The 21,938-nt window shown below is 39.2% G+C and overlaps 1 protein-coding gene across 1 annotated transcript in view; it reads left to right on the plus strand.

Annotated features, from left to right (window-relative positions):
• The window catches only part of NSMCE2 (NSE2 (MMS21) homolog, SMC5-SMC6 complex SUMO ligase), a 132,584-nt gene that overhangs the window by 56,085 nt on the left and 54,561 nt on the right, over positions 1–21,938 (plus strand). Inside the window, exon 4 of the mRNA XM_080611431.1 lies at positions 6,932–7,085. Coding sequence (XP_080467557.1) covers positions 6,932–7,085 — 154 coding nt within the window. The remainder of the gene's footprint in view (positions 1–6,931; positions 7,086–21,938) is intronic.

Raw genomic sequence — 21,938 nt, forward strand, 5'->3', positions numbered from 1 at the left:
CACAAAGTGTATGGGTGACTCAACCCACAAATTTACTTAGCTCCCATGTTATTTTCCCTCTCAGTGAAAAAAAATTGGTTATAATAAATAATCACAGCAAACTTTGACTTACCCCGAGGTAAAATAATATGCTTGTTGAAAGGCTGCATATTTGTAATAATAAATTACTTAGTGAGGTAAGGATGAAATAATAGGACATAAGTATCGTTAAACAAGAAAGAAATGTGGCATGCATTTTTGGTTGATTTTGTTGCATAGCAGAGGTAAATAAAGGGAAAATAGTTATTTTTATCTGATGGAGATGCTCAGAGAGGCTGTTTTGACAGTGTCTGCAGTTATTGTTGTAGCCAGCCAATTCTTGGCATTTGTTCTCTGAAATAAGTAGGTTTAGATATGTCCATGTCTGGGTCAGACATTTTAAAGTGTTGGCAATTCAGACAGCGTGAGATGCCTGGGTTCTGAAAACTGGGTCTTTGTGGGATGTCTTAATCTAGGCACCCCAAGCCCTGAAGTTCCTGAAGTTGTCTGTCTGAAAACTCTTGACCGAGTTCCTTTAATAATATCAACTCACAGAGATAAGAAATTCTGTTCCAATGGGAGCTATAAGAGACTGTATTTTCCTTCAAAAGATGCAACTGCTATCAGTGTTCCATAAGCATATGTACAGGCACATGGCTGTAGTGTAAATGCAGTCTAAATTACTATGAGTTTAGAGTTAGATGGAGACATCAGCATATTGTTTTTTGGGTTGTCCCAGAAGAATATAGATGTCTAGGTAACTGCATAGCTCCGAACTTCTTAGCACTGAGTGACTAATCACCCTCCCTTTCATAAGTGAAACAACAAAGAATCTGGAAAATGAAGACACTCTGCCATCTCAGCTGACTCTGTCATTAAGGTCATTAGCAAGCAGGAATGGTTCTTTACCTCACAACTACCAAATGTCAGTAATATCCATAAATTAAACTTCAAAAGTCCATATTTTGTAGGGATTAAATTACAGGGAACAAATCATGTGTACTTTGAAAGATTAGGGTGAGAATTCTGAATTCTTTGCAAAGATAGTTCCTTTGCAGGTTGTGTCGCTGGTTTGAGGAGACCTCAATGTGGTTCAGATATAGCAAGAAATTTCGGAGGAATAAAATGGATGGCACTGGCAAGCTCTCCAAAGCTAAGGGACAAAAGTGACAGCCGTGAGAAGGGGTACCTGTGAACAGCGACAGGATTTCAAGTATACAACTAAAGGACTTCTGAGCTAGAGAAGAAAGAAAAGGCTAAAAAATAGCCGTGGCGCGTCACATGGTGAGCCACTGCAACGCGAAGTCCACAGCAGCATTTTTGTGGTACGTGGAATGCCGCTCTTCTATCACAAAGTTTGCCAAGCAGCCACAAGGAGTTTCAGGCCTCTTTGTAGAGAGTGAACCAAATGCACATGTTAATTTGAACTTTCCCTCAGCTAAAGAAGAAGGTGAAAGGATGGCTTTGTGCTCAAAGCACAGAACCGGGGTTTATTTATTCTTGGTACTGCCAGAGTCTCCTTGTGCAACTAAGTTATTGGTTGATGGTACCGATGTCACAATGGGCATTTGAGGGTATATTCTTTAATGTTTGTAAAGTGTTTTGGGACATAATACTGGGAAGGACAAATTGCTAAGTGCTGCAATGCTGCATGCAGAGTTATGCTAATCAGTGCCTTTTTAGACACTGATCCCTTACTGTATGTAGACTAATACTGCAAGGTGGTGCAATTTTAGTCTATGGTACCTTTAACCTCACTGGTTCTTGGATTGGTCTGGCACAGAATAATTTATTTCCTGTTTGGTGGTTATGGTAATTCCCCATACTGCCTCTTTGAATACCCTAAGGGTTTACCGTTATCAGGCTGGCCTTTCAAAAAGCCTGATTTTTGAGGCATAGTTTAACAGTTTATGCGTAGAATAGGCACACTACCAGTTGAAGAATCTACAAAAGGAATGCTCATCCTTAGATACTGGCAGAAGTCAAAGACCTGCCATGAACTGGCTCATTTCATAAGCATTGCCCATCAAACGCAATAACCTCTTAGCACAAATGAGCTGAGACCAGGTAGTGTGGTGTGTAAGCAATGAGTAAATGTATCTTTTGATAGGTAAACCACAGGTACGTTTTTCTAAACAGTTATTTTTTTAGTGTTTCTAAATGTGTTTTCCTGTCAGCACTGCTGGTAGAGTATGTATGGAGTACCAGTAATTATCATGTATAACATGTCTGTTCTCCCTCTTATTGCCGAGCTCCCATGTAAATACCCACATGGTTCCTTGCTGTTACAGGACTGTCACAGCAGATGCTTCTGCTTTTTTCTATTGCTGTAAACAAGCTGTTGTGACTGATACTTCTTTTCACCATATGTCCTGAACACTCCCAGTTCATAGTTACATGTCATGTCAGGATGCTTTGTAGGGTGTGTATGCCTCCACCCCATTTCAAAATCAATGCAAGTCTCAATGGATTAACTAATGACTGTAAGGTGTTACTTGGCATGCTGGTTTTGGCTGACAGTGCTACTAAATGAACAGTTGTTTGCTTAATGTGTCTTTCATGGTTCCTTCGTGAAGTAACTTCTACTGAGAAATTGAACATGCTTCAGATTTGCTACTAAGCATTTGTCTGACATGCTGAGACCGAAAAGAAGTACAACCCCAGTATGTTGCCCTGATGATTGGTAATTTTCCTGTGTCCCTTAGCCATATCCTAAATTTGTATTGTCCTCATACATTTTGGCATGCTCATTATCACTACATCCATCATGAATCTATAGAGTAGGAATGGGTGATGAGAACTAAAGAAAACTGTACTATACCTGTAAGGGTGTGTATGATGTTCTGTTCCACCATGAGGAACTAGGACTGATGTCACATTTTCTTTCATTTGTTTTCATTTATGCTGTTGGGTTAGAGCATTCTCAATTCTCTTCATGGAATAGGATATGCAGAAACCAAAGAGAAATTGCTTGTGCACAGCAAACATTTACTTGGTATTAGTGTGGGAAGACATGCCTTGTTATTCACCTGTGACATGCTGACCTTCCAGAACGTCTGCCTGGCATAGTAGTGCTCGTAATAGCATACATGATGGTAGAGTATTGAGTGTGGTCAGGAATGGTGTCTCTACTAATCATTTTAATAAAAGCAATTGTCTAGAGGTGAACAGAAACTGAATTTAAATTGGAAACATGAAAGATGTTAAACTACAGGAAAGAGCATCCTTTGAGCATCTCATGTCTGACTCTTTAAGTTTCTATACTAGAAGGTTGTCTGAACTTATGTCATACGGTAACACTGCATTGCCCGGCTATCCTCACGATGCAATGTATAGCTATTGGGAATATAGCTGATGTGAAAGACTTCATTTTTTCTTGATAACTGGTGGAATTGCTCATGTTGCCTTTAGCAAATAGCATGATATCTCTTAACTTGGTTAGATACATGGCAGCAAGCGGTGTTATAGTTCTGTAGCCAAGGAAGGGGTTTATGTAATTGTTCTCTTCAGGTTAGTACGGATACCGACACGTGAATTTCTGCAGTTGCACAGTGGCAGGGGCGAAGTTTGTTTGTATGTATACAATGCAGCTTCTCAAATGTCTCATGGCAGGGGGATTGCAACTGGATGATCTTAAGGTCCTTTCCAACCCTAACTATTCTATGATTCTGCGATCTAGCCTTTCTGCTAACATGACAGTATAAGTTACAGTCCCTTCTCTCTCTCTGCTCATATGTGTGAAGTCCTTTAATTCTGGAAGTTGAAGTTGAGAGAACTGCTGAGCTAACATTGACTGCGCCTTTCTCTTCACCCGTCACTCTGAGGGTATGATTGAAGATGCTATGTTGGTGGATTTTGGTACTCAAATCTTTCATGAGTCAAGAAAAAGATAAAAAGAGCCTGGTGTAGCTATACCAATGTGTAACATGGTCCCTATGGAGACAAAAAGACTATTGGCATTGTCTTTGCTACAGATAGATGTCTGTGAAGAATGTCCGTATCATTTCTTTTACTCTTTGTGTGCATATCAGCAACTTAGAAGCACTTTGGTTTGTTGGGGTTTTTTAGCATACACAACTGGATCTTCTATATGGTGTCTGGCCATAGTGTTCTCATTCATGTTGAGAGCAGATCCTAGTGATGAATGGTGATTTGGGCTATGCTTGTGAGTGTGGTCCTCTGTTTATACATTATTTTTATGTTAAAGAGAGAGTGTCTGTAAAAGCAGCCTGATGGAGTTGTTGCAGGAAGGACTATGTTTGCACTACATGTTCAGATCAAATAACTATTTTATAATGTGCTGGATTTTAAATGTATTTAGATTTAATAACTGCTTTCTTGTGCTTGTGTACACTTGATGGCCAGTTTTCTTCTCCAGCTGAATACGGAACAATATTGATTTTGGTTCTCATAGGCCTTCTTTTGCAGCACTTTGTCATGTTTCAGCCCCGAACGGCAGCTAAATCCCACACAGCCACTTGCTCGCTTCTCTGCAACAGGATGGGAGAGGGAATCAAAAAAAGTAAAAATGAGTAAACTGGTGGGTTGAGAGAAAGGCAGTTCAGTAGGTAAAGCAGAAGCCACGCACACAGACAGAGAAACACAGGATTTAATTCACTGCTTCCCATCCCAGTTCATCCCATTTCCAGGCCAGCAGGGCTCTATCACATGTAATGGTGACTTGGGAGGACAAACACCATCATTGTGAATGTCCCTCCCTTCCTTTTCTTCCCTCAGTTTTATACACTGAGCATGATGCCATGTGGTGTGGAATATCCCTTGGGTCAGCTGGGGTCAGCTGTCCCTGCTGTATCCCCTCCAGCTCCTTGTGCACCCCCAGCCTGCTCACTGTGGGGTGGTGTGAGAAGCAGAAAAGGCCTTGGCTGTGTGTAAGTGCTGCTCAGCTGTGACTAAAACACCTCTCTGGTATCAGCACTATTTCCAGCACAAATCCAAAACACAGCCCCATACCAGCTACTATGGAGAAAAGTAACTCTACCCCAGCCAAAACCAGCACTCAGAGGCAGGCAACATGTATGTGTGGTTGCCCTCATTGCCCTAAGCACAGAATGCTCTTATTTCCTTAGCTCCTTTTGTCAAGTTTCATAGGCTAAGGACTATATGCTACTGCTTGGCTTTATGTAGCTCTCTGAGCATCTGTGTTGTTGGTCTTCAGAGTCACTGTACTCCTTTGGTACCAAGGTATTCCTGAGTCTCTCCCATTGACAGCTGGATGTTGTGGTAGGTGATCTTTCATCTCCAGGCACTTTTGAAAACTACATGCTATCACCTGGCAGTGCATGCTTTTCTCTTATTTTAATTCTTGCCACAACTTGCGTCTGCCTAAAGTAAATGTGCCAAACTGCTTTACTTTTGGAAGAAATAATAGTTCTATGGATTGCTTTGCTTGGATTAAAAGGAAGGTAAAGTTTTCATGGCTATGTAGCATTTTACATATCTGCAAAGTCCATTTTTACACGTATATTTATTATTTTGTTGCCTACTGAAATAAGATATATTCCATAGGATTTCCAAGGTGTCTGTAAACTCTGGAGCCTGTAAATGATTTGATGAAGTGAACCATTTTAGCCTCAGTAGGCTCTTTTCCTGTCTTTCACAATGACCAGTACCATGATCTGGTGAGGGGCAGAATGTCATATGTTCTGCAGGGGAAGAGTGGCTCAGCAGAAATGCTGCTTACCTCCTTTATTTCAGAATGTCATGTTTCGCCATATGTTTGGGATAGAAATAGCTTTTGTCTGATTCAGGAAATGCTTAGCATTAAGAATTTGACAGATGTCCACCTTCTTTCAGAGTCTGTGCTGTTGCTGATCATCATTGCATAGCGCAGTCCCCACCACCTGTAAGCTAGTTCTTATGAAGACCTGTCAAAGGTACAATACCTTAGATTTTCATGTCGGGAAGGAAAGACTCTAATCCTTGTTTTCTGGGGGTTCACAAAGTGTTTTTTGCATTCTTGGAATATCTTAATATTGCCTACATGATTGACTTCCCTCTTATTTCTAGTCATTTGTTCTTCAGATTATTTCAGATGCAATTATTATAAGCAAATGCTTTTCAGGAAACTGTTTTTGCCTGCCTGTATGGCATAATGCTTCTTGTTCACACAGCACAAATAAATAGAGCTGGTTTCCTTTTACATTAGCTGTCCGTACTGCTTTTGCTGCTGTTATCATAGAGTTACAGAATGGTTTGGGCCGGAAAGATCATCCAGTTCCAACCCCCTGCCATGGGCAGAGATGCGTCACACTAAACCATGTTGCCCAAGGCTCTGTCCAGCCTGGCCTTGAACACTGCCACGGATGAAGCATTCACAACTTCTTTGGCCAAGCTGTTCCAGTGCCTCACCACTGTCACAGTAAAGAACTTCTTCCTTATATCTAACCTGAACTTCCCCTGTTTTAGTTATCACAGTAGGCATGCAGGTAGATTATAAACTTCTAGAAAGCTGATTCAAAAACGGGGAGAGAGTGGAAGTTTTTAGATAACTCTTTAAAAATTCTTTGTCTTTCAGTCATCTTCTCACTTTATGGACGGAGTTGTACTCTTTGGTTTCATTCACATTCAGTGTTATGCTGGCTCTTGTTAACATATTGACCTTTACCACTCACGGATGTAAATTTGACTGCAGGGTTTGGTTTTGCCTGTTGTTAGTGTGAGAAATAACCTGTACAACAGTAACTGAGTTAAATGACACTAAGAAGTTAATCTCTACATATCATAGTTACTTTTGCTGAAACAAGTATTTACCTGGAGGTTATGGTTTCAGAGCAGGAAATCTAACTGTAGTCAAAAGAAACCGAGATCATGTTCATGACATTTTGCTTGATGTCTTCTGCTTTGTATTAAAATAGGTCATAATGAATAACATTGTACTTCTTATTCCTTACAGATCAAACGAGAAAAACCGGAAAATATACCGGATTTAAAGTCTTTAGTACATGAAAAATTTACTGCAATGGAGAGCGAGAACAGTGACTCAGATTTGCAAAAGAATGAAAAATATGTGTATTTTAAGGATCAACTTAAACAGATGAGAAAACAGTGTAAGTCTTATCTTTTAAAAACTATAGATTCTTTGAAAGCTAAATGGTAAGATGTGACTAACTGCCCTATAGAGCTGCTGGTTATGGCTCAAACTGAGGTGGGTGTTTGTATTTAAAAACTTACTTAAATTGCTATCTGTGCAGAAGAAAGCCAGTGTAATTACCTGGGTAATTTTATTTAGACTCCCACAGCTCCTACTATGTCTGAGTACAAATACCCTGAAAATGTTGCTTCACATCTTTTTCTGTGGAAGGTGGGCTTTTTCGTTAGAAGCCTTTCTCATTAGTTTTATTCTTAGTTGATAGGATCTTCTAAAAAGATTAGGTAAGCTGTTTTCATTTGTCACTTAAACAAATTGCTCTTGTTTCACAACTTAGGATGTGTTGCAACTCTAAGAAGACCTTTGCTTTAATGGTAGAACTATATTGTTGGAAAATGCTTACTGTGTGTGTTCTCAGGTTTACAGCTTCTATGCACGCACCATGTAAGGCTGCAATTTATTAAAATCTAGTTTTCTTAATTCATGTGATTTATCAGGTGTTAAATTATGAAGTTATTCATGCTTGAATTACCAGAAAAGTTGGAGAGTGAACAGTTCTAGTATTTATGCAACACAACAAACATGTACGCTTTTATTGCCCTGCAGATTATAGCAGCCATTAAAATATCTCTCTGATTACTGTTGCTGGGAAGGTTCATAGGCTCTAACACCATTTGTGCTGCTCTTCCCCAGTCGTAATCATATTTTGAAATCATATTATTCTGCTTGCTGTCCCTTGACCCCTGAACCTATTCCCTCCCACCCTGCATTTTGATTTCAACATAAACTGGTATCTCAGGAACCTCAGGAGTTATAGATTAATGATTTATACCATTAGAAAATGATACTCTGGATGCTTTCCTGTAGCTCTCCTTGAGCTTTGTTTTTGTGGAGCCCTATCCAAAACCCACTGAAACTAGTGGAAAGAATTTTCCCGCTGAGTTCACTGGACTTTGGATTACTTCCCTGTTCTCTGTAGAGATTTATGAAGTGTGAAGACATGTTTGACAAGGTGAATTTTAGATCTGATATCTGAAAACTCCCTAGGATTAGAGCTTGAGGGCTTAATATATGTGTTTCCCGTCTTTATGGTTTCTAAGATTTTGGATTTGAGTATTAGCATTGATCTCTGAGTACAACTGAGCGCTTGGGACTGTTCTTAAGAATGAACATACCAAGCTGCAGACCACAAAACAGTGTAATTTTCACTCCCTGCATAACCATAAAATTATTACTGCCCCACCATTATGTTGTAATTCCTAATTTCCAGGTGTTTGTAACTGAGAAGATAAAATCTTGATAACTGACTTTGGATTTACTTTCCACCCTGTAATTGCCTGAGGAAGGGGTGTATGCCCTAGTACTACATTCAGCTCAGGCTGTGGGACTGAGTTCTAACTGGAATATCTGTTGAAAAAAAAGGTATTAAATAAGGTTAAATGAGATTAAATAAGCACAGGAAGAGTTATTCTTGGGAAGAAAAAATATACAAGGACATCATTCTGCTAATACTGCCTGAAATCCAGATATGTCCTATTAGCCACTTGGACTTCTGCTTTAGTTGCGCACAGGGGTCAGACTGTGTCCAACATGAAATGCATGGTGATGCTGGATGATGGACTCCTGTGTTGAGGCTGTTTCAGTCAGCTGGGTCAGCTTGGGTTTTGTAGAACTCATGATGTTTTGGATGAGCTAAATCCATCACATTTGCTCCTCTTGCAGCATTTTATGCCATTTAAAAACCTGAATGGAAAGTTATTAGTTAGCTTTCGCAGACTTGGGTGCACTATAATGAGCATGCATTCAAATAAAGAGCCTGGTACATCCCCCCTGCTTTTGAAATGGATAACTAAATGCCACCTCAGATCTGCAGATAGAAATAGGTGGAAAATTCAAAGTTAAACTTTTCAAAGTAAGCACAATAGTGCTGCCTTAAGCTTGCATTAATATTATGTCTTCTGCCTAAATAATCTGTTGATCCACCACACAGTCACTTTCCTACTTTACTTTCCTCTTCAAAAGGCTTTTTTACTGGGAAGGCTCTCAGAAATTCTTGAGTAATAATGGATAACTGAAGATCAGTGGAGTTTGTTTGTATTCACAGATGTAAATTTGCTTCTTGTGATACAGTGACCTGGAACCAGTAAGATTGTTCAGTTTCTCTGTTGTAGCTACGTGAACTTCTTGCCATTACCATTATCCTCTCTCTCTCCTTTTCTGTGTTTTGGATACTCATACATAACCTTTAAAAATACCTCAACCACTGAATGTCACATTCATTCACAAGCTTAAAAATGACAGATACATTCTCATCGGATCAGGGCCTCTGGTTTTAACATCTTTGTGAGAGTCTAAGCTGATACGTGTACTCCACCTGGTACAGAAAGCCTATTCTCATTGTTGGGCTCTATGTAGTAAATTAGTATGCTGAGATGTGTAATTGAGCACTATCTAAAGTATCACATGCACCATGCAGAAAGTAGTTACGGTAAAGAATGGACTCAAAGGCAGGGACTTTTGGGTTGCAGTACTAGCTGAGCTCAGATACAGGAGAACATTAAGGTCATCCTGTTAAATAGTCAGCAGTGCGCTTGAGTCAAGTCATCTGTGTATTCTTTAGCTTCTCCTTTATGCATTGTGGTTTCAAAAGCTTGAGTCCTACAATACTAGTCCCATAATACAGCATGCTATAATGTGTCTGCAGTTTTTGGGACACTGCTTGATGTGAGTTATGTGTAAAACTACTTGATGTGAGTTACATATCGATAACTTCATCTACAGCTACCTGGCTGCTACTTTGTTTTCAGGTATTAGTCTTGCCAGGTTTGGGCACAACTTAGTGCGTAACTCCTGGCCTGTTTCAAGCAGACATATACAGTGTGATCCAGTTTTTAGCTCTTTTCTGGGGTTTGGTTTTATTGCTAAATCAGATAAGATATAAAAACTGCAGCCATGTTTTCTCAGAGGAAAACATGGAGTTTTCTCTAGTCCCAGCCTTTTTTATCTCAAAAGAGCAGATGAGGTATATGCTAAAATGATTTGCCTTTCATGATAGGTTGCCATTAATCGTTACATAGTTTTTATGCAGAGTTTGACATTTTTATTGTAGAATAGCTGAACAAGGAAATGTTGTAGTCTCATATTGTCTTGCTACTTAGAAATTAACTAGGATTTGAAGGAGAAAAACTTTCTTTTTGGGTATGGTGCAGAGTGTGAAGCAGTTAAATATAGCCTTATTTCAACAGAAAATTCAGAAGGCTAATACGTTTTGTCTCTTGATATTTGGTGCCCCAGTGATGAAAAGGAGCTGTGTGGTTGTTCCCTGCCACCTAAGAGGTGACATGAAGCATAGTAGGTACCTCTGATACTCTCAGGGAGGAGATCAGTGCTGTATCACCTTCAGGTTGTCCTCTTCTCCAGGCAGCTCTGCGGAAAGGAGACCACCTTCTCTTTGAGCTTTACCAGCAGCTAAAGTGAAGAAATGAAATTGAGGAAGTGCATCTGTGTGACAGTAAAGATGATATCATGCCTCAGAGCAGGTTCTGTTCTGCTCAGCTTTCAGACAGTTTGCAGGCATTTTCCCTCAATCTGTGAGCCTTTATTATGCAGCTCCTTTAGCTGGAATTTGTGCAAAATGATGCGAAATCTCCACCTCTGATGATATGTGTCAAAACACTGTCAGACGGGTTTTATGTGAAGAGCAAGTGATTTTTCCCTGAAGTCTGTTTTCAGAACTCTCTCACATTCCTAAATTCCCACTTCTTATTTTTAATGGAAAACATTTTCATTTTTTGACTCAAACCTGTTTAGAATGTAAGCAGTGGAAAAGAAGTGTTGATTAATATGTATTTGTGATATTTTCAGCCTTTTCTTGTACCCCCAAATGGCTACATTATCTTTTCCAAATAATGCAGCACTTGGGAGGGGTGTTCACTAAATCCGGTAATAGCAGCAAATTCTAAATTTGATTTAGATTATGTGTGTGGTTTGTAAGAAGACATTTTTGTGACCCTGCATAACTGATGCGCTCTTTGCACATAAGGGTCCTGCATCTGCAAAGTGCTTTAGTGATCTCCTTTTGATAAGTGAAATGCTTGAGCAAGTTGCTTAAATTAAAGTGCTTGAGTAGATCCTTTGAAATGAGTGAGATTCCTGGCATGTTTCACTTCCTTATTGGAGTGTAACCACAGTACAGAACCTTGCAGGACTAAGCCTATAGGAACCAAGTCATGATTACTGCAGGAATTGTAACTTTGCATTTTGTATCTTCTGTAAATTTAAAATCCCACCTTCTGTTTAAAGTTGTATTACCAAGTCTTTTTATTCCATGCCAATATATATATATATATATATATATCTCAAAGGCATCTTCTGGCACAGAGTATGAGAATTTTGCCTTCATAAAATTAAAGTAAGGTCTGCCTTTAATCTCTGTGTATCAGTTTAAATTTCTGATACTCGGTGCAAAGAGCTAATCAGCAGGTATAATCTCTCCTCCTGTGACCCTAGCTGCCCCTGCTGTTTGCTGAAGGTTATTTAGTTTCACATTCGGTGCGCAAAGGATGGCAGGTTTCATAGCCCTTTTATAGCAGCTGATAACATGCACTTTGGAATCCTTGATAACTACGGGCTGTACGAACACCCAGCAGATGCATGTTCAGTAGCCATGTTGTAGGAAGTGTTAAGGTTTGAGTGAATGACAATATTGCTGGTTTTGCCAAACAATTGAAGGAGTGAATTTGGCAAATGCAGAAAGGTTTGTTTTTTTTTTATACGGAACAAATAATTTTGAGGCACAGTAGTAGTTTAGGCAGGTTTTTTGTCATAGGAGACCAGTCATTGCAATGTAATTTGGAAAGCACTGCAGTTGTAAAGGTCTTCCTTGTCCTGCCCACTGAAGAAAAAATGTCACAGAGGTTTTGAAAAGAAAATGGAGAATGCATGTATCACTTTTTAACATTTTGCTAGGGCAGATTCATATTCATTATCAAAAAGAATTATTTTGAAAGGAGAAGATTGTAAGATTTAATATTTAGTGTTCAAGCACACACCACTATGCCCTATTGATGATACGTGTAGTTTAAGTCATGCATATGCTCAGAAATAATGATATAAAAAAAAGTGTTATTTTAGATGCAGTTTGTGTAGAAAACTGCACTGGTTGAAAAAATGACACTGTGAAAGGAATTCTCTTTAAATTTATGTAAGAGTCTATTTGGAGGTCCAGGAAAGACTGAAGTCTTCGATTTGCTTTGAGGAGGATAAGAAAGCAAGCTGCAACCTGTGTAGTATAGTGCTTGAAAAGTTTCATCCAATTAATCCTCACAACATCACTCTGATGGAGCCAAGTTAATCTTATTCTTCAACATATAACAGAAGTGAAGCTTCAGTAAATAGTTAAAGTTACATGTGTGGAGTCACATCACCGATTTGCAGATCTGGCATCCTATTCGGTTCTGCATAGCTTCTTAGTTGGTCTGTTTTCATCTTTATACTTAAGCTGTGTTGACAGAGGATCAGTTGAAAAATAACATTAGTGTGTTTTTCTTTGTCTTTTTTAATATAAAATAGTAATTTAAGATCCCTTTACTGACTAATTATGGGAAAGCAACTTCAGCAGAAAAGTTGGAAATTCTAACTGAAAGTGGAATTGGTGTTATGACAGTTCAGTGGCATGTGTGGGATATGCACTTTTCATTCATGTAAAATCCCTTATTAGGCAGCCCTTTGACTAGTAAAGAAGTGAAAGATGATCTAGCACTTAGGAAGGTCACTTGGAGTTTAGGAGACTTCGATTTAGTTCTTTGCTGTGTTAGTCTTGTATTAGATCAAGTCATTTTAGGTTCAGAACAGATCACTGGGAGTTAGGTGCCTAAAATTCTTGTGGGTCTGAACCTTATACCTGTGTCTGAAATTCGACTATGTGTATATTGTGTTTGTGAGAGACTAATGAACGTGGACTGGCTCGTATCTGTCTGCTGCAGGCTGGTACCCTATGGAGCAAAGTAGCCATGTCCACTTCAAAACACTCAAATGCCCTGCTTCTCTTGTGGCACTGAAACATCAGTATTATTTTTGGTGGTTTTGTCAGTTCAAAGAACTGGAAATAATAACATAACTGTGCTTTAGTCTGCCAGAGTAATGTTTTCATGGTGTGATGCTGAGGGAGCAGATTGCAGCCCCTGAGGAGTGGCATGAATATGTTTAGAGACATTTGTATGAATGAGATCTGACTTTTGGGTAGGGTTAAAGGACTACCCTGAGAGAGAAACTTGGCATCGTTTTGTCCTTCTGGGACTGTCCTGTCTGGATATTTTCTGGAAGAACTAGTTGGCTTGCTTACTTGTAATTTTGAAGGATTAGAAGATCAAGGCCTGGGAATGAAATAGTATGAGTTAAAGTGATGCTGATGAAGTCTGACATACAATCCCTCTATTTCACAGAATTATTGGAAGGAGAAACAAGCTAGAAAAACAAACTAGATAAATGGGATACTCAAATACTACAGCAGTGCAAACGAGATGAATATCCAAATTGCAAAATTACCATCACAGCTAGTATTCTTGATAATTTGCAAAGAAGGACCAGCTCTAGAACAAATGAAACCATCAGAACTTTTCTCTTGTGATCTGGGACAATTTTTCCATGCCAAAAATTAGCTATGTTGATAGGATTAACAGGCAAAAGCTTGCATCAACAATATTTCTGTTAGTGGATTAATGAAGAACATGAGTTGCAGATGGATCTGGTGAGGGTTTCTTTGATGAAATTATAGCCTTTCTAACATGATTGACCAAAATAAGAAGTTTCTTGCTTTGGCATTTAGAGCTCTGACATGGAATTCATAATTAAAATGAAAGAGGAATCAACCCACCCCCTCAAAAAGCCTCTTTCCGCTGTGAGTAACCTGGGTTTCAATCTCACTGATTTAAAATCAGAATTTGCCTGACTCTATAGGAGTCTATAGGCTGGCCTATAGGAAATTGAGCTGTAGCTCTGGAGTCAGTCTTCCTCTTTCTCAGTTCAGGGTGTATTTAACTATATATAAAAATGGAAACAACTGCAGAAGGAAATACTGAGGCTTTAACCTTGTGGTAAAGGCGCTCAGCTGGGGGAGGGAGGTATCTAAATCAAAAAGATCATCAGATGTAGGTTTCTTCTGTTATAAATATCTGCCCTTCAAATATCTGCCCTTCCAATCAGGGACTACTTGAGGGTAAACACCTCTTATCTCTTTCTGTGTCTCTCATCTGATCTATACATGTATTTTTAAAAGATCTATATTTAATCCCATTGCGAAAGTCTTTGCAAGATGCAGTTCTTGCTTATATATCAGCCTGGCTTTCAGATCAGCACTGGGTATATAAAATCTAGAAAGGAAATCAAGTGTTGCATAGAAATAATTTTTTATTATTATTATACACTCAGGGATAATACTTCGGGTAATTTATTGCTACTGTCATGGGATGATTCTGTCTTAAGTGAGCACGTTGATGGCTACCAGCATGGCTTTTTTACTGTTTGTAAGAACATATAAGTCAGGAAGGGAGCTTCTAGATGCCGATTTCATTCCCTTGATGTTGCATTCAATCACATTATTTAACAAATCTCCATCTTAAAAGATATTATTTTTTCCCCTTTGTTTCTATTGGGAGAGTGATGAAAAACCTCAGCTCATGAGAAATTTTCAGGCAAATCAAGTGTGTGACCAAGTTGTTGCTCGTTTGTTCGTGTGCCAGCGCTGCACCCTTGCTTATAGAGGTGTTCTCCCCAAGTGGTGGAGTTCAGTGTAGTCAGTGTCTTTGGTAATCCAGTTGTGCAACATGGGAACTTCTAGAATCTCATATCTTGTGACATACTTGAACTCATTAGAAATGTTTTGTAGATTTCAGATGAGTAAGACACATAGAGCTAAAGCTTGCCTGTATCTGAAATTCTGAAAACTACAATAGATGGATTATACCCTATGGAAAATTTGCTTTCTGGTAACAAAACCTGAGCAATTTAGAATCATAGAATAGTTAGGGTTGGAAAGGACCTTAAGATCATCAAGTTCCAACCACCAAAATTTCACCAAGAGTTTTCATTCATTTTCATGGTGTAATAATATACACTATACAGGTGTAAAATACATATGTATAGTATATACATACTATGTATTTACTATACATACATAAAAACGCAAGGACTCCCTCTGCCAGCTTAGTACAATTTTACTTGCCATTATGTCTTTTGACTGCTATTCAGATAAATTTAAAAGATAGAGGATGGATTTCCATTCTTATGCCATGAGCTTATGGTTTAAACTTCAAGTGTGACCACAGGAAAACAGGTGAAGAATGGTCCAAGGAGAAGAAAACAAAGAAGAGGAAAGGAAAAGCATCTAAGTGTTACAATTTTTCAGTTGAAATGTTCTCATTTTGAAGTTAAGATATTGAGGAGGCAAATAAAGCGAAGCTTTAAACTTAGGGAACTTTGTTTTGTTTACTCATTTTTTCTGTTACTTGAGTGTTACTTGAGGTGGTGGATGCGCCATCCCTGGAGACATTCAAGGCCAAGGCTGGATGTGGTGGTTCTGAGCAACCTGATCTAGCTGAAGATGTCTCTGCCCATTGCAGGAGGGTTGGACTAGGTGAGCTTTGAAGATCCTTTCCAACCCCAACTATTCTATGATTCTGCAATTCTGTGATTCTATTTATCTTATTCCTGGATAGACAGTAGGCGTTTTTTACCCTTCCTATATGTTCATTTTAATCATTTGTATGTGGGACTTTGTGTGACCAGAATGCACAAGTACCAAGGGAAATACTACTCCAAGTAATGGATTTGGATTGAGTGCCAGCACATAAAGCATTTGAGGAAGAACAAGGATGTAGATCTGAGATAATGCTGACTAAATAATAATCCATCAGTGCATATCACACTGCATGGTAACCTCAGAGTTCTCCAGTTAAGAGAAAACATTTGGTGTTTTTATGGGTCCTGAAACTATTTGTCATGTAGCTCTCTGGTATGGCCTTCAGAAGAGATGCAGATTGAGCTACATCTTGCCTTGGTAAGTGTTAGTGTAGCTTCTGAAATCAATAGAATTTCCTTGATCAATACTTGCAATATACAGTAACATGCAAACTAGCAATGTACAGCAAGATTAACAAACATCCTGTAATTCCTTATCAGAAGTTCATGCGCATTGGCTGCTTACCATAGTTTTTGATATCCATACTGTTTTGTTTCCCTCATGAAAGCTGTAGGCACCAATAACCTCACAGCAAAGCATGTTTTCTTTCCAGCTTTAATTTTATGCCATTAAATGTACTGGAGGTATTCCTCATACTACCCAAAACTGTTAAATAAGTTGAGCTGAAATGGAGGAAGAAAGCTAGAGAAGCACTAAAGGACTGCAACACCCATCTTTTAGGTTTGTGGACCTCAGGCTGGATCCCAGAGCCCAGAGTTAAGTGCCTTGGCTCCCATGAGGAGGGTTATGGCACATCTGCATCAACAACTTTGTTCAGTGATGAATCTATTCTGCCAGCACAGTATGCTTCACATCTGTATGTCAATCATAGTATTGCAGAAGATGACTAAAAATGTGCCAACTATAAAGTAACGTGAAGGGAATGAATCAGGACTTGTACTGTGAGACTGAGCACACATGCTTGTATTATACAGCTGGAGAGGAAATGGACCATGACTGTGATCTGTAGATTGGGAATTTTAGGCGCTCAAATGATTGCTGATGTTATCAGGGAGCTGAAGTGGTAATTGTGTGTACTGTGTCTCAGGGGTAACCTAAGATATGTTGCTTTCAGTCACCGTTAGCACAAAGTCAAAGAAGTCCAACACTTTTCGTAGGCATTTGCACTCTAAACCAGGCTTGGAGGTTTGGATGTTCTGACACAATTGAAGAGTGGTTTAAGTTGTCATCTTTCACCTGTTATTAGCGCTCCTTTGTGACACAGGATCTGACTTTACAAGTGTGGATAGGTTTATCGTGTCTTACCATCTGAAATACGGACGTAGATCTGTTGTGTTACCAGGCTTGCAGTGAATGATCTCAGGATTAAAGGCAAGTTGCTTAACAGGTGTTCCAGCAGGCACCAAAAATATCTCATGAGGCAGAGAAGCAGTGAGTGGGGCGATGGTGATATGTTTCATATGATAGCATTGTGTCTACAGCAGTTGCCCAGGAAGTGAGGAAAATAAATTCACAAATATGCAGCTAAGAAAAATCCCTTAAGGGGAAGATGTCACTTTTGGCACCTTTCTGGATCCTCCAGATGCCACTGACCAGATTACTGGAGGCTGGACAAGAATACCAGGTAAACATCGCTGTAGGCTTTCCCTGCCTCGTATCCTCTGGAGAGATTTGCTGTTACTCATCATCAGAGTAAGACTGTTGGATGGGCTGGACCTTACATCTGACATCATACGATTGCTCACAGGCTTTTAAGCAACCCCTCGGCCGTAGGCTGGTCTGTAGAGGGCACTCTTCAGCCCTCCTGTTGAAGCAAAATCTGCACCCTGTGCAGCTGGAAATGGAAGGGGGCAAGGGATGATGCAAAGAGGGTGCATGACTGTGTACTCCAGTAGTTAACTTACCCAGCAAGGATTGGGAAACTGGGTTCTCTACATCTGCATCACCACCTTCTCTTCGTCCACTTGGATGGAGCTGTGCTTACTTTAAAGAGCCAAAGAGGTTGCAGAACAAACAACATATTCTTTGGTACTCAGGATGGGGCAGCTCTGGGCAAGTGCTGAAGTCAGAACTTCAGATCCCTGGAGAACCTGGGAGAGGCTTTCCAGAGTTAGATGCCTTCAGGGTTAGGAGGACACTATACAGGATTTTTCAGCGTTTTGGACTTCAGTGTCTTTAGTTTGCTTCAGTTCTTTGGATCTGGCCCAGACTTGAGTATTCTCTCTCACTCCCTATTTGAAAGTTTATGTGTCATTCCGAGACTTACTGAAATCAGAAGTCTTTCCAGAAAGACTCTTTATCAGGATCTATCTATAAACTTCCAGTATAAACTAAGTGGCTGGTTTATAATCAGATAGGAAAACGGGGGAAAAAAAGCCCTGCTTATCACAGCATGGAAGAAGACTTCATGCAGAAAAGCTGAAGAGTTTTCTCTGAGAGGAAAAATGTAAAAGCTTCCTGATTGCTTTATCAGCCTCTACAGTAAAAATAGTAATTACTGCAATTTAAGACTAATGAATAAAACGCTATATTAAAATGTGAACAAAAAAGTGTAAGAAGCCATCGTGTGTAATCATTTGGCAGCTCTGCTACTAGTGTGGGCAAAGTAAGCTGTTCACCTAACCTTTGCTGCAGCACCCACTGCTTTGGGGTTTTGGGGATTTTGTAGTTGTTTTGGGTTTTTTTTTTCCCTACAACCCAGACTGAATTTTCCCTTCCTTTCTCCAGCAGAGCCTTGCTATGCCATGACAGATGTCTGCATTAGTTGGGCAATTCCACAATTCCACAAATACCTGCTCACCTAAGAAAGCATGGCTGTGCAGGTAGCTCCATTGAAATCATGCCTGCATATGGGTTTTGTCACATCACAGCTATGTTGTGGGAGGATATTTTCCAGCTCTGTCGTACCCCCTTTACCACTTCTCTCATTTTACCCAACTGCTCCCCAGCCTGAATCAGCATCCTTCCTTGTTTTTCTACAGCTGCTTTCCTTTTTCATATGATGCTACAACCTCCTTCCTCCCTTCAATGCTCCTCTTCAACTTTCCTCCCTGTCAGCTCCTTCTTATATGTCACAAAACATGTAACCCACGATTGATGTCCTTAGTTTCATTAGCGAGGCCTTTGCGTCAGTCTTGTTTTGTCCTGAAAAAGATATGTGTAACTTCATTATCATGATTACACTTGCTTTTGACTGCAGTTACTGATACACCAGCATGCTTCCAGCTCAGCTGTGCACACAGCACAAGCAGTCATTTAGGGGAAAGCAGTGGCTATTGACCACTAACAGTATGGTTGGTGGTGTGCTAGCTATGGCTTTACGTTTTTGTTAGAGTTGGAAAAATGAGTAGCCGAGTGAGTCATAAAACCCAGTGTAGCAAAATTCGGTTGTAAATGAAAGAGGAACATTTCCATATTCTTAATTTGGCTTAATTCCTGTGCCTAATGGCTGTGTATATACCATAAACATTGTGAAGGAGCAACCATGGAAACACTTGTTTTCTTGCATTGCTAAATTTACTCTGGGTTGAATATTAACACAGCGCCTGGCATTACTTTAAAAGCAAAAATAGCTAAAGCGTGACTCACTCTGAGTCATTTACTGCTAGTCCTGCTATACTGCCTAGAGCTTGACATTGAACAAGTTGGCAGCCTGCGTTGCTACATTTTTTTCTAGGAACTTTGAACACATTTCATTCTTGTGAATTCTCTTGTGCAACGATATTAAACACAGCAATGTGTTTATTTTGCTTCCAAAGTCGAATGAATCAGAAAATGGTGAAACAAAGAGTATTTTTCTTGGAGATTCTGGAAGAGCTGGATTCTGAGAACTATTTTTTAGCTGCAATAACAAAATGATTGCATGAATGTTAAAAGTTAATTGCATTTTATCCAGATTATGTAAGATACACTTTAAATTTATTTTAAAATACCTTATTATTAATATTATTATTTATTTGCATTTTCAGCAAAGGCATATGTGGAATCAGAAAGCTGAGCCTACAGGTTGAGAACGTGTTCCCTCTGGTTGGCAAAGGCTTAATGATGGGAAGGCAGTTGGCTCTTACAGGGCAGACAAAACGAGGCAACTGTGTTCCTATTGGCCTCTGTATTTAAAAGGGACACCCTAAATATGGTGCTTGGTATCTGACAGCGAGGAGCTTGCTGGCAAGAGGTGGGAATCCCTATAAAAGATCAGCTGATTTCAGTCAGATGGGAAGGGGTAACAAGAGAGGGCTGAAACTAAAAGCAGCGTGCTGAGGCAACCATGTGATGATATCCTGAAATACAGTGGCAGGGGCAAATATTACTCTTTGCTTTGCTAAAATGTTGGTTCCACCTAAATGTCGTTTCTGACTGAAAACCTCTTCTTTGAACAATAGATATTGAAATCCTTTAACATTTTCCAGATCTTTTTCTACTTTAAAAAATATTAGGAATAATTGAAGAAAAACCTTATGCTATCAGCATACAACCTTCAGCATGTGTTCAAAGGGGGTACTGTGAATCAAATTAAAATGCTAATAATGTAAGTTCTAATTAAAATAACAATAATGTCAGTTCACCTACAAAAGTAGAATCCCACATACCTGGGTATGGTTAAAAATCTTGCTGTGTATCTCTTCCTTCAACTACAGATGGTGGTAATAGAGACTCTACAGTGCATTCGTCTGTATATTTAGTAATACATGCTCTCACAGGATCTTTATAAGCTAAAGCATTTTCTCTATCTAAGCATTTAGAACACCAACTTCAGAAATTTCTCTTGAAGTGGTTTCCCTATAAAAAAGAATCTCATTATGATGACTCAAGAGAGAAATGAGAATGATTAATTAAGCTTTACAGTGGCATCCTATAGATTGTCCTGATGTGCACTATCTTACCTTATTTCAACATGAATTTGTGAATAGAAGTGCAGACGTAACTGCGCTGAAGAGAGTTCTTCTGTTTAAAACTTAAATTTGTTCAGTACTTAAATAAAATAAGGTTAAAGTAAATTTTCTTTAAGTTTTCCTGTCTAAAAATCATGCTAAAAATAATACCATGTTATTTTCCTAAACCTAGAATAAAAAATTATTGGGTCGTATCAAACAATGGGAAGTGGAACAGGGGGTTGGTTTTTTTTCTGTATTACCTCCTTGACGGTGACCCCCAAATCACTGTTATTTAAATGGTTTCGGTAGTTACTCATGGTATTATGCTCTTTAGCAATCTCTTCATAGCTACTGAATAGGCAGTACCTCAGCCACACCTCCAGACATGTTATGCAGAATACAGACATGAGAATTTATGTTAGGAGTAAGACTGTACCTTTAAAAAGACAGCTCTGTGTAGGAGGTTTTTGTGCTCTAAGGATCATCAGAAAGATTGGAACTGCCTAAGGCATGATATCTCTTGGGCATCTCTATACACGTTGTGTAAGTAATGCCTCTATTAAGGTATAGCAAATTAATTCCCCTCACATATGCCTGGGTTTTTATGTGCACATTCGCACTTACACAGACAGAGAGTACGGGCAGGAGTCTTTCTCTTTAGAGCATATCAAAAGACCATGTGCTGAGCTCGAGATAAAGCACACAGAAGCACAGTAGTCTAGCACTGAATGTGAACTTCAGTACAAAGCATTAACAGTTTTCCATAAATTCATAAGAAATACACTGTTGAACTGAAACCAGCATCCTGTTACATGTGCATCCTAAAGCGACAGATGAAAACTCAGTTCTCACATCACTTTCTGCTCCAGCTATGAATCCAAGATGATTTTCTTTAGTATTTTTGTATGCTAGAACAAACAAAACATATTATGCAAAGCTGTAAATCATGCACAGTGCTGAAAAAAATCATATCCACCTAACCATGCAGGCTGTGAGAATGTCCATCTTGTTGCATTCTTCTCCTGGGTCCTGAAGTGTGTTTGAGGTACAGTATAGGAACCAATATATCTGTGAGTTGTCAATAGAGAAGTGATGGGAATTTTGGACTAAAACTGTGTTCTGTGGGTACATCCCATTTCAGCACTGCTTTCAACAACAGAATGGAGGCTTTTTTTCCTCACTCTTCAAATTGATTTTATCAGGTACATCTAACCGGAGGAACTTTCTTCATATATAATGG

This window comes from Psittacula echo, assembly GCF_963264785.1.
Source record: "Psittacula echo genome assembly, chromosome: 2".
Classification (NCBI taxonomy): Eukaryota; Metazoa; Chordata; class Aves; order Psittaciformes; family Psittacidae; genus Psittacula; species Psittacula echo.